Here is a 19,663-nt window from a genome sequence, read left to right as displayed (position 1 = left end):
CCGCGGGAACGCGTCCCCGGGCAGGGACCGGCGCCCTTGACCCCCGAGTGCGCCCAGGGCGCGGAGGCCGCTGGCGGGGCTCGGCGGGTGCGGGGAGACCTGGCGCCAGGATGCTTTGTTTTCCCAACGCAGGGACCGCAGGCGGCCCCTTTCTACCAGACTTAACCCGCCCGCGGCAATAGCCATGGAAGTGGCCGCGGCGCCGAAGGCGAGGGAAGCGCTTAGCACGGCACCTCTTTCGGATGCTTTTCCTCTGCACCGACCACTTCTTTCCTCCTTCTTGGGGTGAGTGTAATCGAGTCTGTAGTGACGAAGGGGGAGAACCGGAGGCGAAGGAAGGGAACTGCAGGAGCACAAACGGTTAATGCGCCAAGTTGCTTTTCTTGGGAGGGGGGCTCCCTTCCTGGCGCCTCTCCTTTTGGGAACTCACCCCCTTCTCCTCTCCCCAGCCCCCGCCCCGCAGTCCATTCCAAGTACGCACTTTAGGAGTTGGGCTTGATTTCAGGCACCTTAGGGGAGGGGGTGCTGGGATTAATTCACGAATTCATTGATTTTGGTAGATTTTTTTTCCCCTCAAAAACTTGTCTTTGTATACATTCTGAGAAGGGAGAATGAAAGTGGAGGCGAGAGAAGCCCCAGAGGCTGGGAAGGGGGAGATGAGGGGAGTGGTTTAGCTGAGAGAGGATCCTCAGAGCCAAAGACTAGCGCAAGTCTGTATTGACATCAGGAACTCCAAGTCTGTATTGACATCAGGAACTCTGGATCCCTGATTCTGCAACCTCACCCCAGTATGTCCACCCCAAACTGCTATCGTTCTGCTGATGCTTTTCTGGGGAAGATTCTCCAGAGGCCAAAATAACTTCAGACAAAAACCTGCCAACTGTCTTATACACACGGGATGGTCAATGAACGTTTGTTGATTGACTGAATGACGTACCCTAAGGCTGCATTTCCTGCCGTGCAAATTTGCCTTGGACAGTGAACTAATTCCCTGAAGTATGGATAGATCCCAAGGCACCAAGTTAGTCCAAGTCATTTTGCAAAGGCAGAGGGGCTGGAGTCTTAGAAACTTATTGTATTCAGATCTTCATTATCCCGAAGTACCCGTGTGATACCTTCAGGGTCAGGTTCACGGATCCAAGGACCTGACGAGTTCCCTCGGGTCTGAATCTCTGTGTTGTGACCTTGGGCGGGTTCCTGTGCTTCTCAGGGGTTTGCTTTTCTCATCTGCAAGGTGAGGCCAGCTGGAGGTGATGTAGGGAAGATGGAGAGAAGTACTAGAAGGTGAAGGGGCAGTTGATAAACGTCAGTCTTGCCTCCCTCCCGCCCCACCAGGATTTAGGAGAGAGACTTTTTTCTCCGTGGAGACCTCTCTCTGACTCGGATGCAGGTAATACACTGCAGTGACTGGGCTGGCGCCCTTCGGCCCACAAGCAGTGGAGGAGGAGAGGACAGAGGAGGCTCTGAAGGCTTGCGCAGGAGCTTAGAAGCAGCTCCTTTCGGGTTTCGGAGCAGAATTTACATATATACCGGTGTCTCTAGAGGCAGGGGGTCGCAGAGTCAGAAGTGATTGAGCAGAGGCACACGCTGGAGGCGTAGCCGGAGAAGGGGCAATTTTTCGTTTGTCTTATCTCCCAATCTCACGGATCCTCTCAGCCTCCTAGCTGCTGCTGCTGCTAAGTCGCTTCAGTCGTGTCCGACTCTGTGCGACCCCATAGACGGCACCCCACCAGGCTCCGCCGTCCCTGGGATTATCCAGGCAAGAACACTGGAGTGGGTTGCCATTTCCTTCTTCAATCAGCCTCCTAGCAGAGGGAGGCAAAGTGTGGAAAGGGAGTTCCAGAAAAGGTGGCTCTGAAGCACCTAGGAAACTGCACCTGCCTGAAGGTATGAGTCAGAGCAGTGCCATCAGACTGGTACCCGTTTTCCTGAACTGGGTCTGCAGAGAGCTCCCCGGCGCCTGTCTGGTCAGTGACAAAGCACTTACCCACCCTTCCCATCGAAGACAGTGAGCTCTGTGGATCTTGGCCTGGAACTCAGAAGCCTGGAGGTTGACAGCAGGAGATGGATGATGAGAAGGAGGCTGCTGACACAGGGCTCCCCAGAAGCCTCAAGGTGCCCTAAAGAGGCATGCATTCCAAGAGCAAACGCTCAAGCAGGCAGTTGGTGCCACAGAAGGGAGGCTGGGGAATAAGTCCGTTTCTCTTTTAAGTAAAGGCCACAATGATCTAACCCGGCACTGGACAGTAAGCCCTGTAAAGGCAGGGTCCTTGTCAAGCTGGTTCTTTGTCATATCGCCAGCACTTAGCATAGTGATGGCCTCTAGAAGGGGCTCAAGATATACCTAGAATGGACAGGAACTTGAACTCCTTTCTATTGTAGCACTACTTCCTGCAGCTCAGGCTTTCATTTAGTATTTATTGAGCATCTACTGCGTGCAAGTCTCTGTCGCTAGGCATCTAAAGTAATTTGTAAACTTTATATATATTGGTACTTGGAGTGGCTCATTCAAGAGCATCCCAGCACCATCAGGTTCTTCTGGAGACTTGAGGTCCCACCGCGAGCCCCGGGGCGTCTTCAAGCGGCGGGCGGTGTTTGGGGGCCGGGGGAGGGCGCCAGGTTCCGCTTCTTTCCGGGAGCAATCCTGGGGTTCCCTTGCCCCGGCCCTCGGGCTCCCGGGGCCGCCAGGTCTTGGCAGCTCGGTTCTCCGCAGGGGCCCCGGCGCCTCCCCCCGCACCCTCCCCCGCCCCTCCCGGGGCTCCGCGCCGCGGCCCCGGCCGGGCGGCAGGTAGCTGGGGCCGGGCCCCGGCTGCGCCTGGGGAGCGAGCTTCCCCGGGCGGGGAGAGAGCGCGGCGGACGCCGGGCGGCCCCAGAACAAAAGGCTCGGGGCTGACACCGGCCTCCTCGGAGCGCGCCGGGGACGCGGGCTCGGGGTGTGGGCGGGGGGCCGGAGGGAACACCCGAAGTGAGGAACGCAGCTGGGGGCGCGCCCGGGCTGGACGCGGCGACAGGCCGTCCCCGCCGAGCCCGCGGTCTGCGGCGCGGCCGCCGCGGCCCTGCCTCTGCCGCCTACAGCGCCTGCCGGGCGGCCGAGCGTGGCTCCCGCGGCGACTCCGCGGAGCGCGCCGGCCCAGCCAGTAAGTAGCCGCGCGCCCGCCGCCCGCTTCCCGCCGCCGGCCGCTGCCCCAGCCCGGGGCGCCGGGGGCCGGGCGCCTCCACCCGCGGCGCGCCCTCCCGCGTGGCGCGGCCTCGGCGGCGCGCGGCGGGGAAGCTCCGGGGCGCCGCGCCCGCCCTCCGCCCAATGGCTTTCGCCGGCCGGGAGTGGGGGGCGTCGCCCGGGGGGCGCGGAGCCGCGGCCGGGGTGGGGCTTGTGCGCCCCGCGCGGCCGAGCGAGGCGGCCGTGCCCGCCCGAGCGCGCGGCCGGCCGAGGGTGTGCGAGTGTGCGTGTGCGCGCGCGGGCGGGAGTGTGTGAGCACACGCCTTCGGGGCCCGGGGTGACACTGCAGTGGGCTTGTCCCTCCGCCCGCCCTCCGGCGGCTCTGCCCCACGCCTGCCGGCCCCGCGATTGCGAAGCCGCGTGGCTCCCTCATCTGCCCGAGCCTCCCTGTGCGTCCACCCCTCGCCGGTCTCACTTTTCCTTTTACCCGGGGCGGGGGGTTGCCGGCCGCCCCGCCACCGGTGCAAACACCCAAGCAGCCTCCCGTTCGCTCCTCAGCCAAGTGTGCTCCGCTAGTCTTTCTCGGGGGTTCCTCCACGAGCCAGCCCGAGGCCCCCCATCCTGGAAGCTGTTGTGTTGGACTGCCGTACCGAGGCTGGTAAAGCTCCAGCACTTTATTATTATTTCGATTCTTTTCCTTTCCCTCCCCTCCTGGGCAACGGAGCAATGAAATTTCCAATCGAGACTCCAAGAAAACAGGTGAACTGGGATCCTAAAGGTTGGTATTTCCTACTTCTGGCCGCGCTGGCCCTGCCTCCATCCGCGGCGTGTGCGCGCGCTTCCCGGAGTGCAAGCACCCAGGCTCCTGGCGGCGTGTGTCCGGAGGCTGGAAACCGCGCCTGGGGGCTGCAGGGCGGGTGGGAGGCGGGCGGAGGCCGCGTGGGTGCCGGGCTCGAATCGCGCCTGCCGTTGTCCCCTAACATTGTCCCTCCTGGACTGTTTCAACATCTATTTAAAGACACACCAGGCGGGGTGTCTGGCTTGAGATTGCAGCCAGTGTCGGTGTTTGCTTCTGACTTGGTGTGTGTTAGTGTGTGTGTGTGTGTCTCCTTTGTTTCTGCTGATCTTTGTCTCTGGCAAAGATGGGTGGGGTGCCTTCCCCTGGACCTGGAGCTCCCCGGCCAGCCCGGGGTGTCCCCAGCGGGAAAGGTTTCCTGGCAGCAAGTGAGGCTGCGCCTCGCAGCAACAGCCCCTGGAGGTGGCCCTTCTCTGGGGCACGCGGAATAACGAAGCCCCTCGGGGCCTTCCCGATCTTTGCTCAGTCTTAGCACCAAACCGGGCGGCGAGTTTGGCTCCGATGGGAGTAGAAGGGGGAGTGGGGGTGGTTTTCCAGAAGGGTGGGGCTGCTGAGGGCTCGGGGAGGGGGCGCGTTGTGTGCCCCCAGCCCGAGTAGTAGTGTAGCGCACAGGCTGTTACAAATGCTGGGCAGTGTTCCCTGGTCTCAAAAGGGAGCGGTTTAGACAGATTTGTGCGTGCAGAGGGTCGGCCTCTGCGTCTCTGACTAGCATACAGATGTTCAGGCTGCTCCTCAGCGATCACTGCAACCGAACAAGTTGAAACCTCCTGTCCAGTTCTGACAAGAATGCTCTTGCTTTTGTCATGCCTTTGACGAGCCCTTCTCTTAGCTCATCCGAAGGCTGAGTTGGGCAAGACAACGCCTCTGTGCGAGTTGGGGTTGAAATTTTCTTGACGTGTGTGTATCTGTGTGTGTGTTTATTACCAGTGCGTTTCTTCTTTTCTGTTTGGAAGAGAGGAAACGCAGTCATTGTTGAGGACACGTCTTAGGAATTGCCGGGGTTCTTGAAGACAGAGTGAGGAGCTAATTGCCTATTCTCAACACCAGGGCTGTTCTATCTTGAATACAACCCAGACCTTCTATTTTCTCTCTCCATCTCTGGAAATAGGGAATTGTGCCTTTTTCGGTCTGTTTGTTTGCTTTTTTTGGGTGGGGGCAGGAATCCTTTGAAAACATATTCCTTGAATATCTACTACAAACCAAATGCTGTCCCAGGTGCTGGAAATACAGTCAGAATGGTACAGACAGAAAGCTCTGTCTTCTTGGAGTCTATAGTGAGACTTAAGTCAATCATTGCACAGAAAGTGCATAATTACAAGTTTATATATTGTTCCATGTGTTCCAGTATGTTTCCTGAAAAAGAGCATCTAGGGTTTGAGAAAGTGACTGATGAAAGAGACTGGCAAGAACCAGGGGAGATGGGTGGTCAGGGAAGATGGTCAGACACGTGTACTGAGAACTGCAGGACATGTAGGGGTGCACTGGCTACCGAAGAGGGCGACTTGCCAAAGAGGAAACAGCAAGTGCAAGGGCCCTGAGGCAGAGGGCGCACGTGTGTTTGAGGAACTGAAAGCAGGTTTCTACGGCTGGAGCAGAGAGCGAGAGAGCATGTGTTTTGAGGCGTGGTTGGTGAATCCACAGACTCGGATCCCAAAGTCTGGTGTTGTTGCAGGTAGGGGAGAATTGTGGATTGTGGGGTTGGAGAGTAGTTTTTATCTTTAGCCACTGAAGTGTTTCAAGCTGAGAAGTGACATGATCTGCACTAAGTTTTGAAGCAAGTGCTATGTGGCTCCTGTGGGTGTGAGGGACCAGACACAGTAGTGGAGTGGACCGGAGTGGTGGCCGTGGGGATGGAGCCATGGAGGGACTGGGGAGCTGGGAGGGCACAGGCTTTGTGTGAGTCAAGTGTGGAGTGGAGTGGCTGGAATGACCGGGAAGAGCGAGGGCAGGCAGGACCAGTCTCGAGGGAAATCTCCTGAGTTCAGCCCAGGACTTGGTGAGTGGGAGACATCCCTGAGTCATTCAGGAGGTGGGTCAAGTGGGCAGTTGTCTAAAATATCAGATCAGGATTTTCAAGGAGCTCTGATAGGGAGGGCTGATTTTGTGCAGCTTGCCATGGCTTTTAAAATACATTTCTATATAATCATCCTTCTATCTATTTATGTCACAGTGATAAACACAAATGAATTCCATATTTTATAGCCTGAAACAGTGAAGAAGCAAGCAAATAGCACCTATGGTCACAACCAATGGTGCTAAAAATGAAAAGACCGCAATAAAAGTCGCAGCATTCAATGAGCAATCATTGCATGCCAGGTGTTTGATGTGTGGAATTTCATAGTTATGCTCACAGTAGTTGGTGTGGTGTTACTGTCCCCACTTGACACTTGATTGCCATCGGGACACCGCTGAGCTGCCTCCAGTAATGTGCTCTGACTTGAGGCACAGTTGTTCCTGGAGGTGTGGGTGACGGTTGTCTTTCCTAGCCAGGGAGTGAAGGCAGGAGGAGAGTGGGGTGTGAGGGTGCCCTATCTCATATCAGTATAGAACTAGTGCACATTTATTAATGATTAATTAAATTGTTAATTAAATTATTTCTTATTATTTAACCAGAAGTCTCATTTATTCAGTCTTCTGTATTTTTTTTTCTTGTTATTTATTTATTTATTTATTTTTTAGTTTTTTGAATGTTGAGTTTTTGTTTTTTTTTTTTATAAATTTATTTATTTTAGTTCGGGGCTAATTACTTTACAATATTGTAATAGTTTTTGCCATACATTGACATGAATCAGCCATGGGTTTACATGTGTTCCCCTTCCTGGACCCCCCACCCACCACCCTCCCCATCCCATCCCTCCGGGTCATCCCATTGCCCCGGCCCTGAGCCCTTGTCTCATGCATCGAACATGGAATGGTGTTCCGTTTCACATATGATAATATACATGTTTCAATGCTATTCTCCCAGAACGTCCCACCCTCACCTTCCCCCTCAGAGTCCATAAAATTGTTCTATGCATCTGTGTCTCTTATTCTGTCTCGCATATAGGGTTATCGTTACCATCTTTCAAATTCCATATATATGCATTAGTATACTGTATTGTTGTTTTTCTTTCTGGCTTACTTCACTCTGTATAATGGGCTCCAGTTTCATCCATCTCAGTAGAACCGATTCAAATGTATTTTTTTTAATGGCTGAGTAATATTCCATTGTGTATATGTACCACAGCTTCCCTATCCATTCGTCTGCTGATGGACATCCAGGCCGCTTCCATGTCCTGGCTATTGTAAACAGTGCTGCGATGAACATTGGGGTACACGCGTCTCTTTCAATTCTGGTTTCCTCGGTGTATATGCCCAGCAGTGGGTTTGCTGGGTCATATGGCAGTTCTATTCCCAGTTTTTTAATAATAAAAGCAAGTTGTTGTCTAGTTGCGGTCCTGTCTGTTTTGTGACCCCAGGGACTGTAGCCCTCCAGGCTCCTCTGTCCATGGGATTTCCCAGGCAAGAATATTGGAGCAGGTTGCCATTTCCTTTTCCAGGGGATCTTCCCAACCCAGGGATCAAACCTGAGTCTCCTGCATTGCAGGCGGATTCTTTACCACTGAATCACCAGGGAAGCCTGTAGAAGAAAGAGATGATCCTAATTTTATAAGTGAGGGAAGTGAGAAACAGCGAGGTCAAATGACTTACCAGAGGTCACACAGCTAGTGGTCAGATTAAACTGTGAGCCCTCTTCTCGCCTGTCCCTTATGTTGCTGGGGCCTCTGTCTCCTACCTGATGAGGACCCCAGCACTCAGGGACTGGAGAAGCGTCTTTCAAGGAAGACGAGAGAAGAGGGTGAGGGGGCCGTAGGGGAGGAGGAGGGCAGGGAGGCAATGAGTCGGTCTTTCTACCTCATCCCTTTCTCCATTAACCCATCTAACCAAACATTCTCCCTCTGTCCACCTCTGGGGGAGGGGCTTAGTCCCTGGTCACTGGACAGGCATAGGGTCTGTTCTTTGGAAGTTTGGGTTTCAGTTCAGTTCAGTTCAGTCGCTCAGTTGTGTCCGGCTCTTTGCGACCCCATGAATCACAGCACGCCAGGCCTCTCTGTCCATCACCAACTCCCTGAGTCCACCCAAACCCATGTCCATCGAGTCGGTGATGCCATCCAGCCATCTCATCCTCTGTTGTCCCCTTCTCCTCCTGCCCTCAATCTTCCCCAGCATCAGAGTCTTTTCAAATGAGTCAACTCTTCGCATCAGGTGGCCAAAGTATTGGAGTTTCAGCTTCAACATCAGTCCTTCCAATGAACACCCAGGACTGATCTCCTTTAGGATGGACTGGATGGATCTCCTTGCAGTCCAAAGGACTCTCAAGAGTCTTCTCCAACACCACAGTTCAAAAGCATCAATTCTTCGGTGCTCAGCTTTCTTTATAGTCCAACTCTCACATCCATACATGACCACTGGAAAAACCATAGCCTTGACTAGACAGACTTTTGTTGGCAAAGTAACGTCTCTGCTTTTTAATATGCTGTTTAGGGTTTGCGTAGACCGAATGTTGGAAAAGGAAATGGCAACCCACTCCAGTACTCTTGCCTGGAAAATTCCATGGATGAAGGAGCCTGGTGGGCTACAGTCCATGGGGTTGCAAAGAGTCGGGCACGACTGAGCGACTTCACTCACTTCACTCACTCAGACCGAATGTGTTTAGCAAGGGGGAGATGAAGGTGAATCTAGTGTTATAATAGGAATGAGGAGGGGCAGTTCCTTAGAATCCAGGTATGAAGGGGGCTACCCTGGTGGCTCAGCCAGAAAAGAGACTGTCTGCAATGCAGGAGACCTGGGTTCGATCCCTGGGTTGGGAAGGAAATGGCAACCCACTCCAGTATTCTTGCCTGAGAAATGCCATGGACAGAGGAGCCTGGCAGGCTACAGTCCTCGGGGTTGCAAGAGTCGGACACGACTGAGTGACTAAACCACCCCCAGGGTGTGAACAGGCTTGCACCTTCAGGTGTCTCTGCTCACAGATTTTGGAAGGAAGTTGTCATTATGTTTTGCTTACAGCCCTGTTACCTGACAACTTAATAGCCCAAAATGAAGGTGGTTTGAGAACAGATTGGTTTTGATTGCACTTGGGTGAATGAAGCAAAACACTGTCGAGAGGTTTAGGTGCAGAAATAAGACCTAAGTGTAAAACGATTATGCTCTGGTGAGCTTTTGGCCTTCCTCCATATTTGTAAAGCTAAGCCTATAACACACAGTGACTGTGGAGGACCCACCCAAAAGGAGGTGGGCACTGAGTCTTGGCTTTCAGAGTAGAACCTACATGCATTTAAAATTGTTGGGATATCTTGTTGATGATGTTCTTCTGAAAACTGGGATTGACTGGCTGCTTTTGTGTATGCTGAAATCTTTTAAAAACCAACAAGATCAGCAAACACTATCCCTATAGCTTGAGGCAAGCATATCATCATGGTGTGAAAAGCTGAGTTGTGGGGCAAAAGAATTAGTTTCTAAAAGAAGCCGTAGCTGTAATTAGCTGTGTGCCTTTGGGCTGGTCACTGAGCCTCTCTGGGCTTCACTTCCCGTCCATGTGCTGGGAGGCCATTGACATGACCTCTTTAACCCTGTTTCTTCAGCATTCCCCTTGATCTGACCGTTGGACCCCTTGGCTTCCTTCTGTTCTGCAAGTAGATCAGATGAGTCCCCTGTCTCAGGACCTTTGCACTTGCAGTTTGCGTGGCTTGTAACTGTGTGTTGGCATAGCTGGCTTCTTTCCGTCCTCTCAGTCTCAGTTCACACATCACCTTGTTCGTGGGGATTTCCCTGTTGCGTTGAAAACCCTTGCCTCTCGTTCCCTGGCCCCGTCACCTCCGTTGTGTCCCCTGCTCAGCGGTCTTCCCGATGCCCCTCGTGAGCTGAAACCATCTTACTTGCTCATGTGTCACCTTTAATGCCAGCCTCCCTGTCTAGTGGGTGGGCCCCCGAGGTACGCATGTTCCCTGCCCTGTTCACTGTCTTAACCCCAGGCCCTGGGAAGTGCCCAGCCCATGGTGGAGGCTCAATAACCTTTTGCTGAATATATGTAGGGGGTACAGGGATGGATCAAAGAGGGTCTCGAAGACTTCCAGCGTGATGAAAATTTCAGCGCTCTTTTTCTTTTTAATTGCAGTATAGTTGCTTTACAATGTTATGTTAGTTTCTGCTGTACAGCAAAGTGAATCATCTGTGCATATACACATATCTGCTCTGTTTTGGACTTCCTTCCCATTTAGAGCACTGGGTAGAGTTCCCTGTGCTACAGAGTAGGTTCTCATTGGTTATCTATTTTATACCTAATCGTGCATACATGGCAATTCCAATCTCCTGTTTATGCCCTGCATCCACTCTTGGTGTCTGTACGTTTGTTCTCTCCGTCTGTGTCTCCATTTCTGCTTTGTAAATAGGTTCATCCGTACCATTTTTCTGGATTCTGCATATATATGTTACTATTCGATACTTGCTTTTCTCTTTCCAATTACTCTGTGTGAGTCTTTAGGTCCATGCATATCTTGGCACAGTTTTCTTCCTTTTCATGACCGAGTAATATTCCACTATCTATAATAGCCAGAACATGGAAATAATCTAAATGGCCTTCATCAGAGGAATGGTAAAAGAAGATGTGGCCCATGGATGCCATGGAATATTATCCAGCACTCTTTTAAGCTACAGGTGGCAAAGGACAAGTAACGATAGGATAGTAATATCCCTAACTGATGAGGTATCAGGAAGGACACTGATATTCCCACATCCTGGCAAGCGCCCAGCTCTCTAGAGCCTCCAGCAAACTGTTTTCTGTCTGTTCACCTTTTCACCAGGAGTTAGGGTGGAGGGGGCAGGTAGGTGAGCAGATGTAGCCTGGCAAAGATTCGGTTGGTGTCCCATGAATAGTTTAGCACATATTGGCCATTGACGCGCAGCTCTCTTTGGGTATTTAAATCCATTTGAGAAAGAAGCAGAGTTTCCCTGGTGGCTCAGTGGTAAAGAACCCACTTGCCAATGCAGGATGCTCGGGTTCGATCTCTGGTCAGGAAGATCCCCTGGAGAAGGAAACGGCAACCCACTCCAGTATTCTTGCCTGGAAAATCCCATGGACAGAGGAGCCTGGCAGGATACAGTCCATGGGGGTGGCAAAAGAGTCAGACACAATTTAGCCACTAAACAACAATAACAACAAAGACAGAAGCAAGGCCTTAGAGCCTGAGAGCCAGAGCTGGATTTTTTTTTTTAAGCTGCATTTTTAGTGAATAGTTTAACACAAAATTCCAGAGAGGCCTGTATTGTATGTGTGTATTGCCTTTCAGTTTACAGAACGCTTTTTACAAATGATCTCATTTGTTCTTTAAACAGCCCTATTTTTGTCAATATTGGAGTCTTAGATTTACTACTGATGGGAATAGAACAAGTCTTTGGGGGCCTAAGGCTGCAAACGGGCAGTGCCAACCCAGGCCTCTCATGCTTATGTGCAGGGCAGTTTCCCTCATGCGTTCTTCCCTTCTGGGATTTTTGTCCATTCCACGCTCTATCATTCTTTCTGATCCAAAAGCGTATTCACAGATTTCTTGGAGAGATTTAGAGAAAGAAGGCCTTTGGTTGATCAGTGAGCCCTTAGGGTTGATGGTGGTTTTCTGCAGGTTGTACTTGCACTGGCTGAGTTCTATTGAAGACCCTTTGACCCGTGAGTTCAATGGAAGAGCCTTGGATCTCACTTCTGCGCTCTTGGTTCAAAAGAGAATTCGGTCCCTTGTGAATATGAGCCACGCTCAACCTGTAAGACGGATGGAGTGCTGTCTTTATTAATGTGTTTCCAAACACACATTTGTATTGCTTAGATTTTCTGGAGTGAAAATAATCTATGTTGAATTAATATCCAACTTTCAGGAGATCAGCTTTCCAAATGGGATTAGTAATATGCCAGAATCAGCACAATTATCCTAGAAAGTAAAGAGGGAAGATGTTCCAAAGTGGATGCGGGCCCAGGTTTGGCTCAGGTTCTTTTCCAGAGGAGCGCCAGTCTTGTGCCGATTCTGGCGATCACTGGGTAGGATGAAGACCGGGCAGGCTCACTTTGCCATCCCACTCTGCTTCTGAAACATCTGCACTTTGGCTCCATGTGAGTCTGCTCAGGCTGTCACAGGAAAAGATCCTACACTGAGTGGCTGAAACAACAGAAATTTATTTTCTCACAGTTTTGAGGACTGGAACTCTGAGATCAAGGCTCTAGCAGGTTGGTGTCTGGTGAGAGCTCCCTTCCAGGGCTGCAAGAGGCCACCTCCTTGCTTTACCTTCCTGTGCCCTGAGGTCTCTTCTTAAAGGGCACCAGCCCTATTGAATGGGAGCCCCACCCTTAAGATCTCACTTGATGTTAATTACCTCCTAAAGGCCCTACTACTAATTCAGTGGCATTTGGGATTTAGGTTTCAACATACGAATATTTTTTTCTTGGGGGAAGGACACAATTCAGTCCATAGCAGGCTCTTTATGAGCATCAACTTAAATCTGATGCATTTAAAAAATACAAACCACATCTTGTCCCAAACTGGGAAATTTCACCCACAGCCGAGATAATGATTTTTAATGTCAGCACGGTGCTAGGGACCCACTGTTGGCCAAAAAAAAGTAAATTCTACCTTTTTTTAAAAAAAACAAAACACACACACACTCTTGTTTTTAATTCTTATTTTTGTTTTTTACCTTTGTCTGTCTTTTTAAAAAGACAAACTTTTATTTTCTATTAGCCTATAGCCTATTAAGAGTGTTGTGATAGTTTCAGGTGCACAGAAAAGTGATTCAACCATACTTAGACATATATCCATTCTTCCTCACACTCCCTTCCCATCCAGGCTGCCACAGAACAGAACTGAGCAGAGCTCCCTGGGCTACACAGTAGGTCCTTACTGGTTATCCATTGTAAATGTAGCAGTGTATACACATCGATCTCAAACTCCCTAACTATCCCTTCCCCCACCCTTCCCCCTGTAACTGTAAGTTCATTCTCTAAGTCTGTTAATACTTAAAAAAAAATTGTTTGTTTTTGGCCATGCCGCATGGCATGCTAGGATCTTAGTTCCCTGACCAGACCAGGGGTCAGACCCCCCCTGCAGTGGGAGTGCAGAGTCTTAACCACTGGGCCACCAGGGAAGTCTCAAATGTGCCTTTTTTGAGGTAGTGGAATCATTTTACTTTTAGTCCATGGGGAATTAGAGAGTTTGATGATGAAATAGAATGAAAACCGTTTTACTGAAAGCCAACTAGGAAGCCTCAGTTTGGACATCTTTGGCTGAAGCTGGAAGGTGGGTAAAGGTGACCGTCTTGCGCTCTACTCAGGTTCTGTTATAAAGGGCACTTTCTGGATGAACCAGCTCGGGTTAGACTCGGCTCTGCCTGGCTTGGTTATGGAATCTGCCCCAGCGTGGCGCCAGGACCATGCTGGTCCCCCCTCCTGGCAGCTTTCCTGCAGAGGGCGAACGGACCAGCCACCCTGGGGCTCTGTTCCTAGTGGTCCTCTCGGCGGGCTCTTGACTGTGTCAGGCTCGTTACTGGCACCCAGGATGGAGAAACAAAACCCCATCTTTACTTCCTAAAATGTCTATCTGTGGTTTGCAGACACAGTTTGAAATTTTTCTTTTTTTCCCTTGTAAGTGTCTGGGACTGAGTACTGTGAACTGAAGAATGAGGCTGATGCCCTCACCGTCCATGTAGGGTTGGCGTGGGGGTTGAGGACCAGAACCATTGGCACGGGGAGGGGTGGTCCCAGGGGAATGACACTCTCCTTTTCCTTCATTCCCAGAGCCAGGGGGGCAGACGGGGTGGGCATAAGAGGCAGTGTGGAGGGGTAGGTGGGCAGGACTTCAGGGAACTCCGGTTTCTATTCTACCAATGACTTTACTTTCTTTTTTCCATGGACGGAACTTTGAAGCAAAGTGTAATGGTGGCGAAGTATATCATCAGTAGAGTCCACGTTGCCATAAACGTGTGATCACAGGAACTCCCCACCCCTCCTTCCCTTCCGTTTTTCCTTCATTCATTCTCCCTGCTCCACGCCCCCACCCCACCCTGTGTTCTACAGAGTTCTGATCTCAATTGCTATCTCTGATGCAAAGGGTTCTAGTTTTTATTCATCCAGTTACCTGATGTAGGGGCAACAGTAGTATTTGCAGTTTAAAAAGAAATGCTTGGTGAGTCAGTGTAGATTTGCTCAAGTGATGGAGAGTCTGAAAGTCATGGTGACCTTTGCAGAATGGGCTTAAATGCCGATATTTGTAATTCTGTCGTTCTGGCTAGCAACAATTTTACTACTGAAAAATGAGTTTCTAATGTGTAAGCAGCCCTGTGGGTCCCCCAGATAACACATCAAATGTGTTAGCAGGATAAAGATAGTGTAACTTAGCAAATTTAAGGTGATAGGAGCCTGACAGGCTGAATGGAGATGCTCAGTGTCATGTGATACTGGGCAATTGAACCTTCACTCCACCAGCTGAGAATGTTGCTTTTGGCCAAAGGGATTCATGCCTCATGGTGGAATTTGAGGCCATATGGGAAGAAGTTTAGTAGTATGGTTCAGCATGTGCCTCCTTAAGATAACTGGACAGGCATAAATGTATCTTCTGTCCATTTCACCTAGACTCTAGGCTAGAGCGCATCACAGGAACTTAGGGTGGGAGGCTGTAGGTGCTAGTCTCAGCTCTTCCATCTTAGGGAAAAGGAGAGAGTTGGGGCATGGATTGATGAGACGCCTTCATGCCCTGGTTGTCTGAGAGTCCAGTCTGAGCTCCGTCACTGACCAGTGGCTGATTTGGGCAAGTTGCTTCGTTTCTTGTGATTCGGTCTCCTCATCCGTAAGGTGGAGATGATGACGGCCTACACTTCCTTTGTTTGTCATGTAGATTAAATGAAGCGATATACACGGAGCTCTTAGAAGAGTGCTGGAGGGTAATAAGGGCCCCTGAGTGGTACCCGCGTTCCCTTGTTATCACGGTTGCAGGGGCCCCTGTTCTGCAGAAGTCAGGGAAGGCTCACGCTCTTCAGAAGCATCTGGTTCATTCTCTAGACCATCTGAGGGGGTCTCCTATTACAGAGCCCCCTCCTTTTGGGGACTCTTTAGGCTCCCCATATTCTTTCTCATAGTTTTTTTTTTTTTTTTTTAATTTGGCTGTGCTGGGTGTTAACTGCGGCACGTAGGATCTGGTTCCCTGACCAAGGATCGAACTGGGGCCCCCTGCATTGGGGCTGTGAAGTCTTAACCACGGGGCCACCAGGGAAGTCCCAAGGCTTCTCATATTCTTATCCCAAGTTTAAAACACTTAGGGTTCTCACTGAACCAGAGAAAATAATAAAGAAAAAACATGGCTTGGAATCATAATACTCAGTCTGAGTTATTGTTCTACCAGTTTTAGTAGCTAAGTGAACCTGAACAAGTCACTTAAGCTTTTGGAGACTTAGTTTTCTCCTGGGTAAAAAAATAAAAGAACACAGTAACATTTGTTTCACATTTGCTGAGATGATCAAATGAGATAATAAATGTGAACAAGCTTTATAAACTAAGTTCTCAACCAACATTTCTCAAAGTGTGTTCGATGAGACCCAAGTGATCTTTCCAGATGTTGCGTGGAAAAGCAAACGTTTTCTTGGCCATGTGAGACTGCAGAGTGGTTGTTCTCATTCCCTCCTGGAGAGTTAGTATTGCTGTGTGACAAATGACCCCACCGGTTAGTGACTTAAGCCAATGATCAGTGTTTACTATCTCTATCAGGAATTCAGGAATGGCGTAGCTGAGTTGTCTGGCTGGAGGTCACTTATTGGTTGTGGTCAGACGTTGTCTGGGGCTGGCTGTCATCTGAGAGCTTGACTAGGGCTGGGAGATCTGCCTCTGAGATGACTTGCTCATATGACTTGCAGATTGCCGCTGTGATTGGGAGGGACCTCACTCCCTGCCTCTGTGAACCTCTCCACAGGCGGCTTGAGTGTCCTCATAACATGGCCAGCTTCTTCCAGAGTAAGCCCTTCAAGAGAGCAAAGTTAGGCCTTTTATGACCTAACCTCAGAAATCTGTGTGCACACAATGGAATTGATAAAATATTAAATGAGAACAGACTAGATATGATTAGGACATTTGAAACCCTAATGGTAAACTTATTTAAATAGTTATTGAAAGAATGAAGGTATTTAAAGTGATGCATAATGTCCTAAGTCTTCCTAAATAAAGATTTTGGTTAACATGCTTTTAGGAATATTAAAAGCAGAGTGAGTTTTTTTTTTTTTTTTTAATAGTGCATAAAATGGTTCTAAATATAAAGTCATGTAAAATTAAAAAATAAATCATACTGTTATTACCATAGCCTTTGTTTTTTCTTCTTGTTTTATTGAGATATAATTGACATAAAACATGTATTCATTTTAGGTGTACAACATAATGATTTGATATCTTTATTGTCAAATGATTCCCACAATAAGTTTAGTCAACATGCATCACTTCACATAGTTAACAGTTTTTTATGATGAGGAAACTTTTAGGGTCTACTCTCTTAGCAACTTTCAAATATATATCAGAGTATTGTTTATTTACTTTTTTTTTTTTTGGTTGTCCTGACTCTTCCTTGCTGCACACAGGCTTTCTCTAGTTGTTGCGGAGAGCAGGGGCTTCTCTTGTTCTGAAGCATGGGCTCTAGGTGTGTAGGCTTCAGTAGCTGGGGCTCATGGGCTCTACAGTGTGGGACATGGGCTTAGCTGCTCCATGGCACATGGGATCCTCCCAGACCAGGGATCGAACCCATGTCCCCTGCATTGGCAGGCAGATTCTTAACCACTAGACCACCAGGGAGGCCCATATCAGAGTATCGTTAACTGTAATGACCATGCCGTCTGTTACATCCCTGGGACTTATCTTACGGCTGGCAGTTTGTGCCTCCTGATCACCCTCACCCAGCCTGCCGCTCCCCACCCCACCCCACTGCCTCTGGCAGCCACCAGCCTCTTCTCTGTTTCTTTGAGTCTGGCTTTTTCAGATTCCACACGTAAGTTGGATCACCCAGTATCCGTCTTTCTCTGACTTATTTCTCTTAGCATAATGTTCTCAAGGTCCATCTGTGTGGCCGCAAATGGATTTGTTGACTCCTTCTTTCATGAGATGCGGGAGACCCCGGTTCAATCCCTGGGTCAAGCAGATCCCCTGGAGAAGGCAATGGCAACCCACTCCAGTACTCTTGCCTGGAAAATCCCATGGATGGAAGAGCCTGGCGGGCTACAGTCCATAGGGTCGCAAAGAGTCGGACACGACTGAGCGACTTCACTTTCACTTTCTTTCATGAGATGTGAGCCACCACGTTTGGGAGGAGGGGTCATTAAGTGCACTTTGGAAGGAGAGAGTGTCAAAGAATTTGAGGAAATATTTAAAAATCACCGTAAGCATTTCCTGCTCAGCTTATTGAACACATACTGAGCACCGGGTATTGTGCAAAGTGCTTGAGAGACATCATCTCATGTAGTCCTTTTTCTAGTCCAAAGAAACACAGGAGATGATTATCCCTGCCTTCTGAATGAGGAGGCTGAGGGCTGCAGAAGGAGGCTGAGGGCTGCAGAGCTTAAGCTACTTGCCCAAGTTACCTTGTAGCTGTGGGCTGAACGCTGGAAGTCTGTTAGTGCTGGAGTTCTTGTGTCCACCTCCTCCGCCTTCCCTGAGAAGCCTGCAGGGCGGAAACTGGGTTGATTGTATTTAACCCTGCATTTCCCACTTACCCAGACAACCATGATTCATTGAAATTCATTTACCCCTCTCATCACCCACTGCTCCAAAGGTTATTTGAGAAAGAGCGAGCCTGATGATGATTTGTATGAGATAGGAATATGTGGTCTTACAGTAGGTTGCAGCATACCACCCAGTCCAGGCAGATACAGATTTTTCAGATTCAAAAAGCATCTTCTGAGCCTGTCTTTTGTGGGCACCATGCTACGTGTAGATCTGGTAAGTTTTTACCAAAAAGTAACCACGTGATGCACCCTCGTTCTTCTCACTGTGAAACCAGAGGTTGAGGGGGGCAGCTCGGGACCCACTTCTTTTGCAGATCATCCTTCTTGGACAGCCTTCTTCCTTTATAGGTTCAAAGCCTGGCTTCCCTGGTGGCTCAGGTGGTAAAGAGCCTGCACGCAATGCTGGAAACCTGGGTTCGATCCCTGGGTCGGGAAGACCCCCTGGAGAAGGGAAAGGCAACCCACTCCAGTATTCTTGCCTGGAGGATCCCATGGACAGAGGAGGCTGGTTGGCTATAGTCTGTGGGGTCGCAAAGAGTCGGACACGACTGAGCAACCAACACTTTCACTTTGGATAAAGCCAGGACAGGCCATCCTTCAGGCTGGGCAGTGGATGTGTCAGGGAATGGGTGTCTGATGTGTGCGAGGGAAGCACAAGTCAGAACGTAGCTCGTCACCGGGCCGGGGTGCTTGTGGTGATGGACCCGGTGCGCAGGGAGAAGTCACTCTCTGACTTACTTGGAGTAAACATGCTTTTTAATTTTTTTTAACCACCTTGTTTTTTCTGCACATTCTTGAAGGGAAAATGATTTCCAGGAAGCAGGATGCATTTGATGGCTTTGAGGTTCCCACGTTGCCAAACACCCGGGTTATTCCCGAGGCAACTTTGTATTCTGAGGACAGTTCTTCTGTGTCCGGCAGAGGCTGGTGAGCACGGTGTCTTTTGAGTGCCGCCCTGGGCTTTGTTGAGTCCGTCGCTGCTTCCACAATAGGGCCGGGAGGGGCCCTGGTCGGGGTGGGAGCGGATTGAATGAGGCTGCCCGAGGGGCCTGTCGCATTCCGGAGCCGACTCGCAGGGCGTCTGTAACCATGGCAACCAAGGGCTGGCAAGCTCCCAGGACGCAGACATGCGTGGTCCCCGCTCCTGGCTCTGTTGCCTTCCGCTCCTTTCCTTCACCCACGAGCTCCCCCCACCCTCTGCCGCGAGCCCCCCAGGCTCACCCCTGACCAGGGGCTGACGTCCAGGGTGATTCTACACGGGTGATCTTAGCTTCCGAGGGACCCCTCAGTTCCTCAGTGCCCACCTTCGATTTCTGGACCTGCAGCTGACTCATTATGACCCAGACCAAGCCACACCAACATCATTTCCTCCACCTTTCCGCTTTTACTTTGAAAAATTAGGCAGGGTTATGTAGTGAACGTATTTTAGATTTCATTGAAGTCGTGCGTAAGGATGGTGGCTCATGACACTCAGTGTTTTGAATAACGCTCACCGCTCACCGTCTGGTTTAGATCTTCGATTTGGGGAGATGTGTTATATAAGAACAGAGAAAGCCAGCGAGGCACAGTAAAAAGACTACTAGTCTCTGGCCAGGAAACCTGGATCGTGATCCTGACTAGAGTGTGAGATACGGCCCGCGGGGGCGTGAGGATAGCGGGAGTATGTAGGGGATAGTAGGTCCTGGGAAGCAGTTTTTCTTCCTGAGAATAATGGGAAGGCACAGAATAGTTTGAAGTAGGAGGGATGACACGATCAGATTTGTATTGTTTTAAACTTTTTTTTTCAAGATTTTTTTATTTTGATGTGGACCATTTTGAAGTCTTCACTGACTTTGTTACAGTGTTGCTTCTGATGTTTATGTTCTGGTTTTTTGGCCATG

General features: G+C 50.1%; 1 protein-coding gene across 1 annotated transcript in view; it reads left to right on the top strand.

Annotated features, from left to right (window-relative positions):
* The first annotated feature begins 3,883 nt into the window (after nucleotides 1-3,883).
* The window catches only part of KCNK10 (potassium two pore domain channel subfamily K member 10), a 145,166-nt gene continuing 129,386 nt past the window's right edge, over nucleotides 3,884-19,663 (top strand). The window contains exon 1 of the mRNA XM_081510321.1: nucleotides 3,884-3,935. Coding sequence (XP_081366447.1) covers nucleotides 3,884-3,935 — 52 coding nt within the window. The remainder of the gene's footprint in view (nucleotides 3,936-19,663) is intronic.

The sequence above is a fragment of the Giraffa tippelskirchi genome, chromosome 7, assembly GCF_054371585.1.
Source record: "Giraffa tippelskirchi isolate mGirTip1 chromosome 7, T2T-mGirTip1v1.2.pri, whole genome shotgun sequence".
NCBI classification, from domain to species: Eukaryota; Metazoa; Chordata; class Mammalia; order Artiodactyla; family Giraffidae; genus Giraffa; species Giraffa tippelskirchi.
Note: the sequence above shows the minus strand (reverse complement) of the source record. Positions and strands in the feature narration are given on the sequence as shown.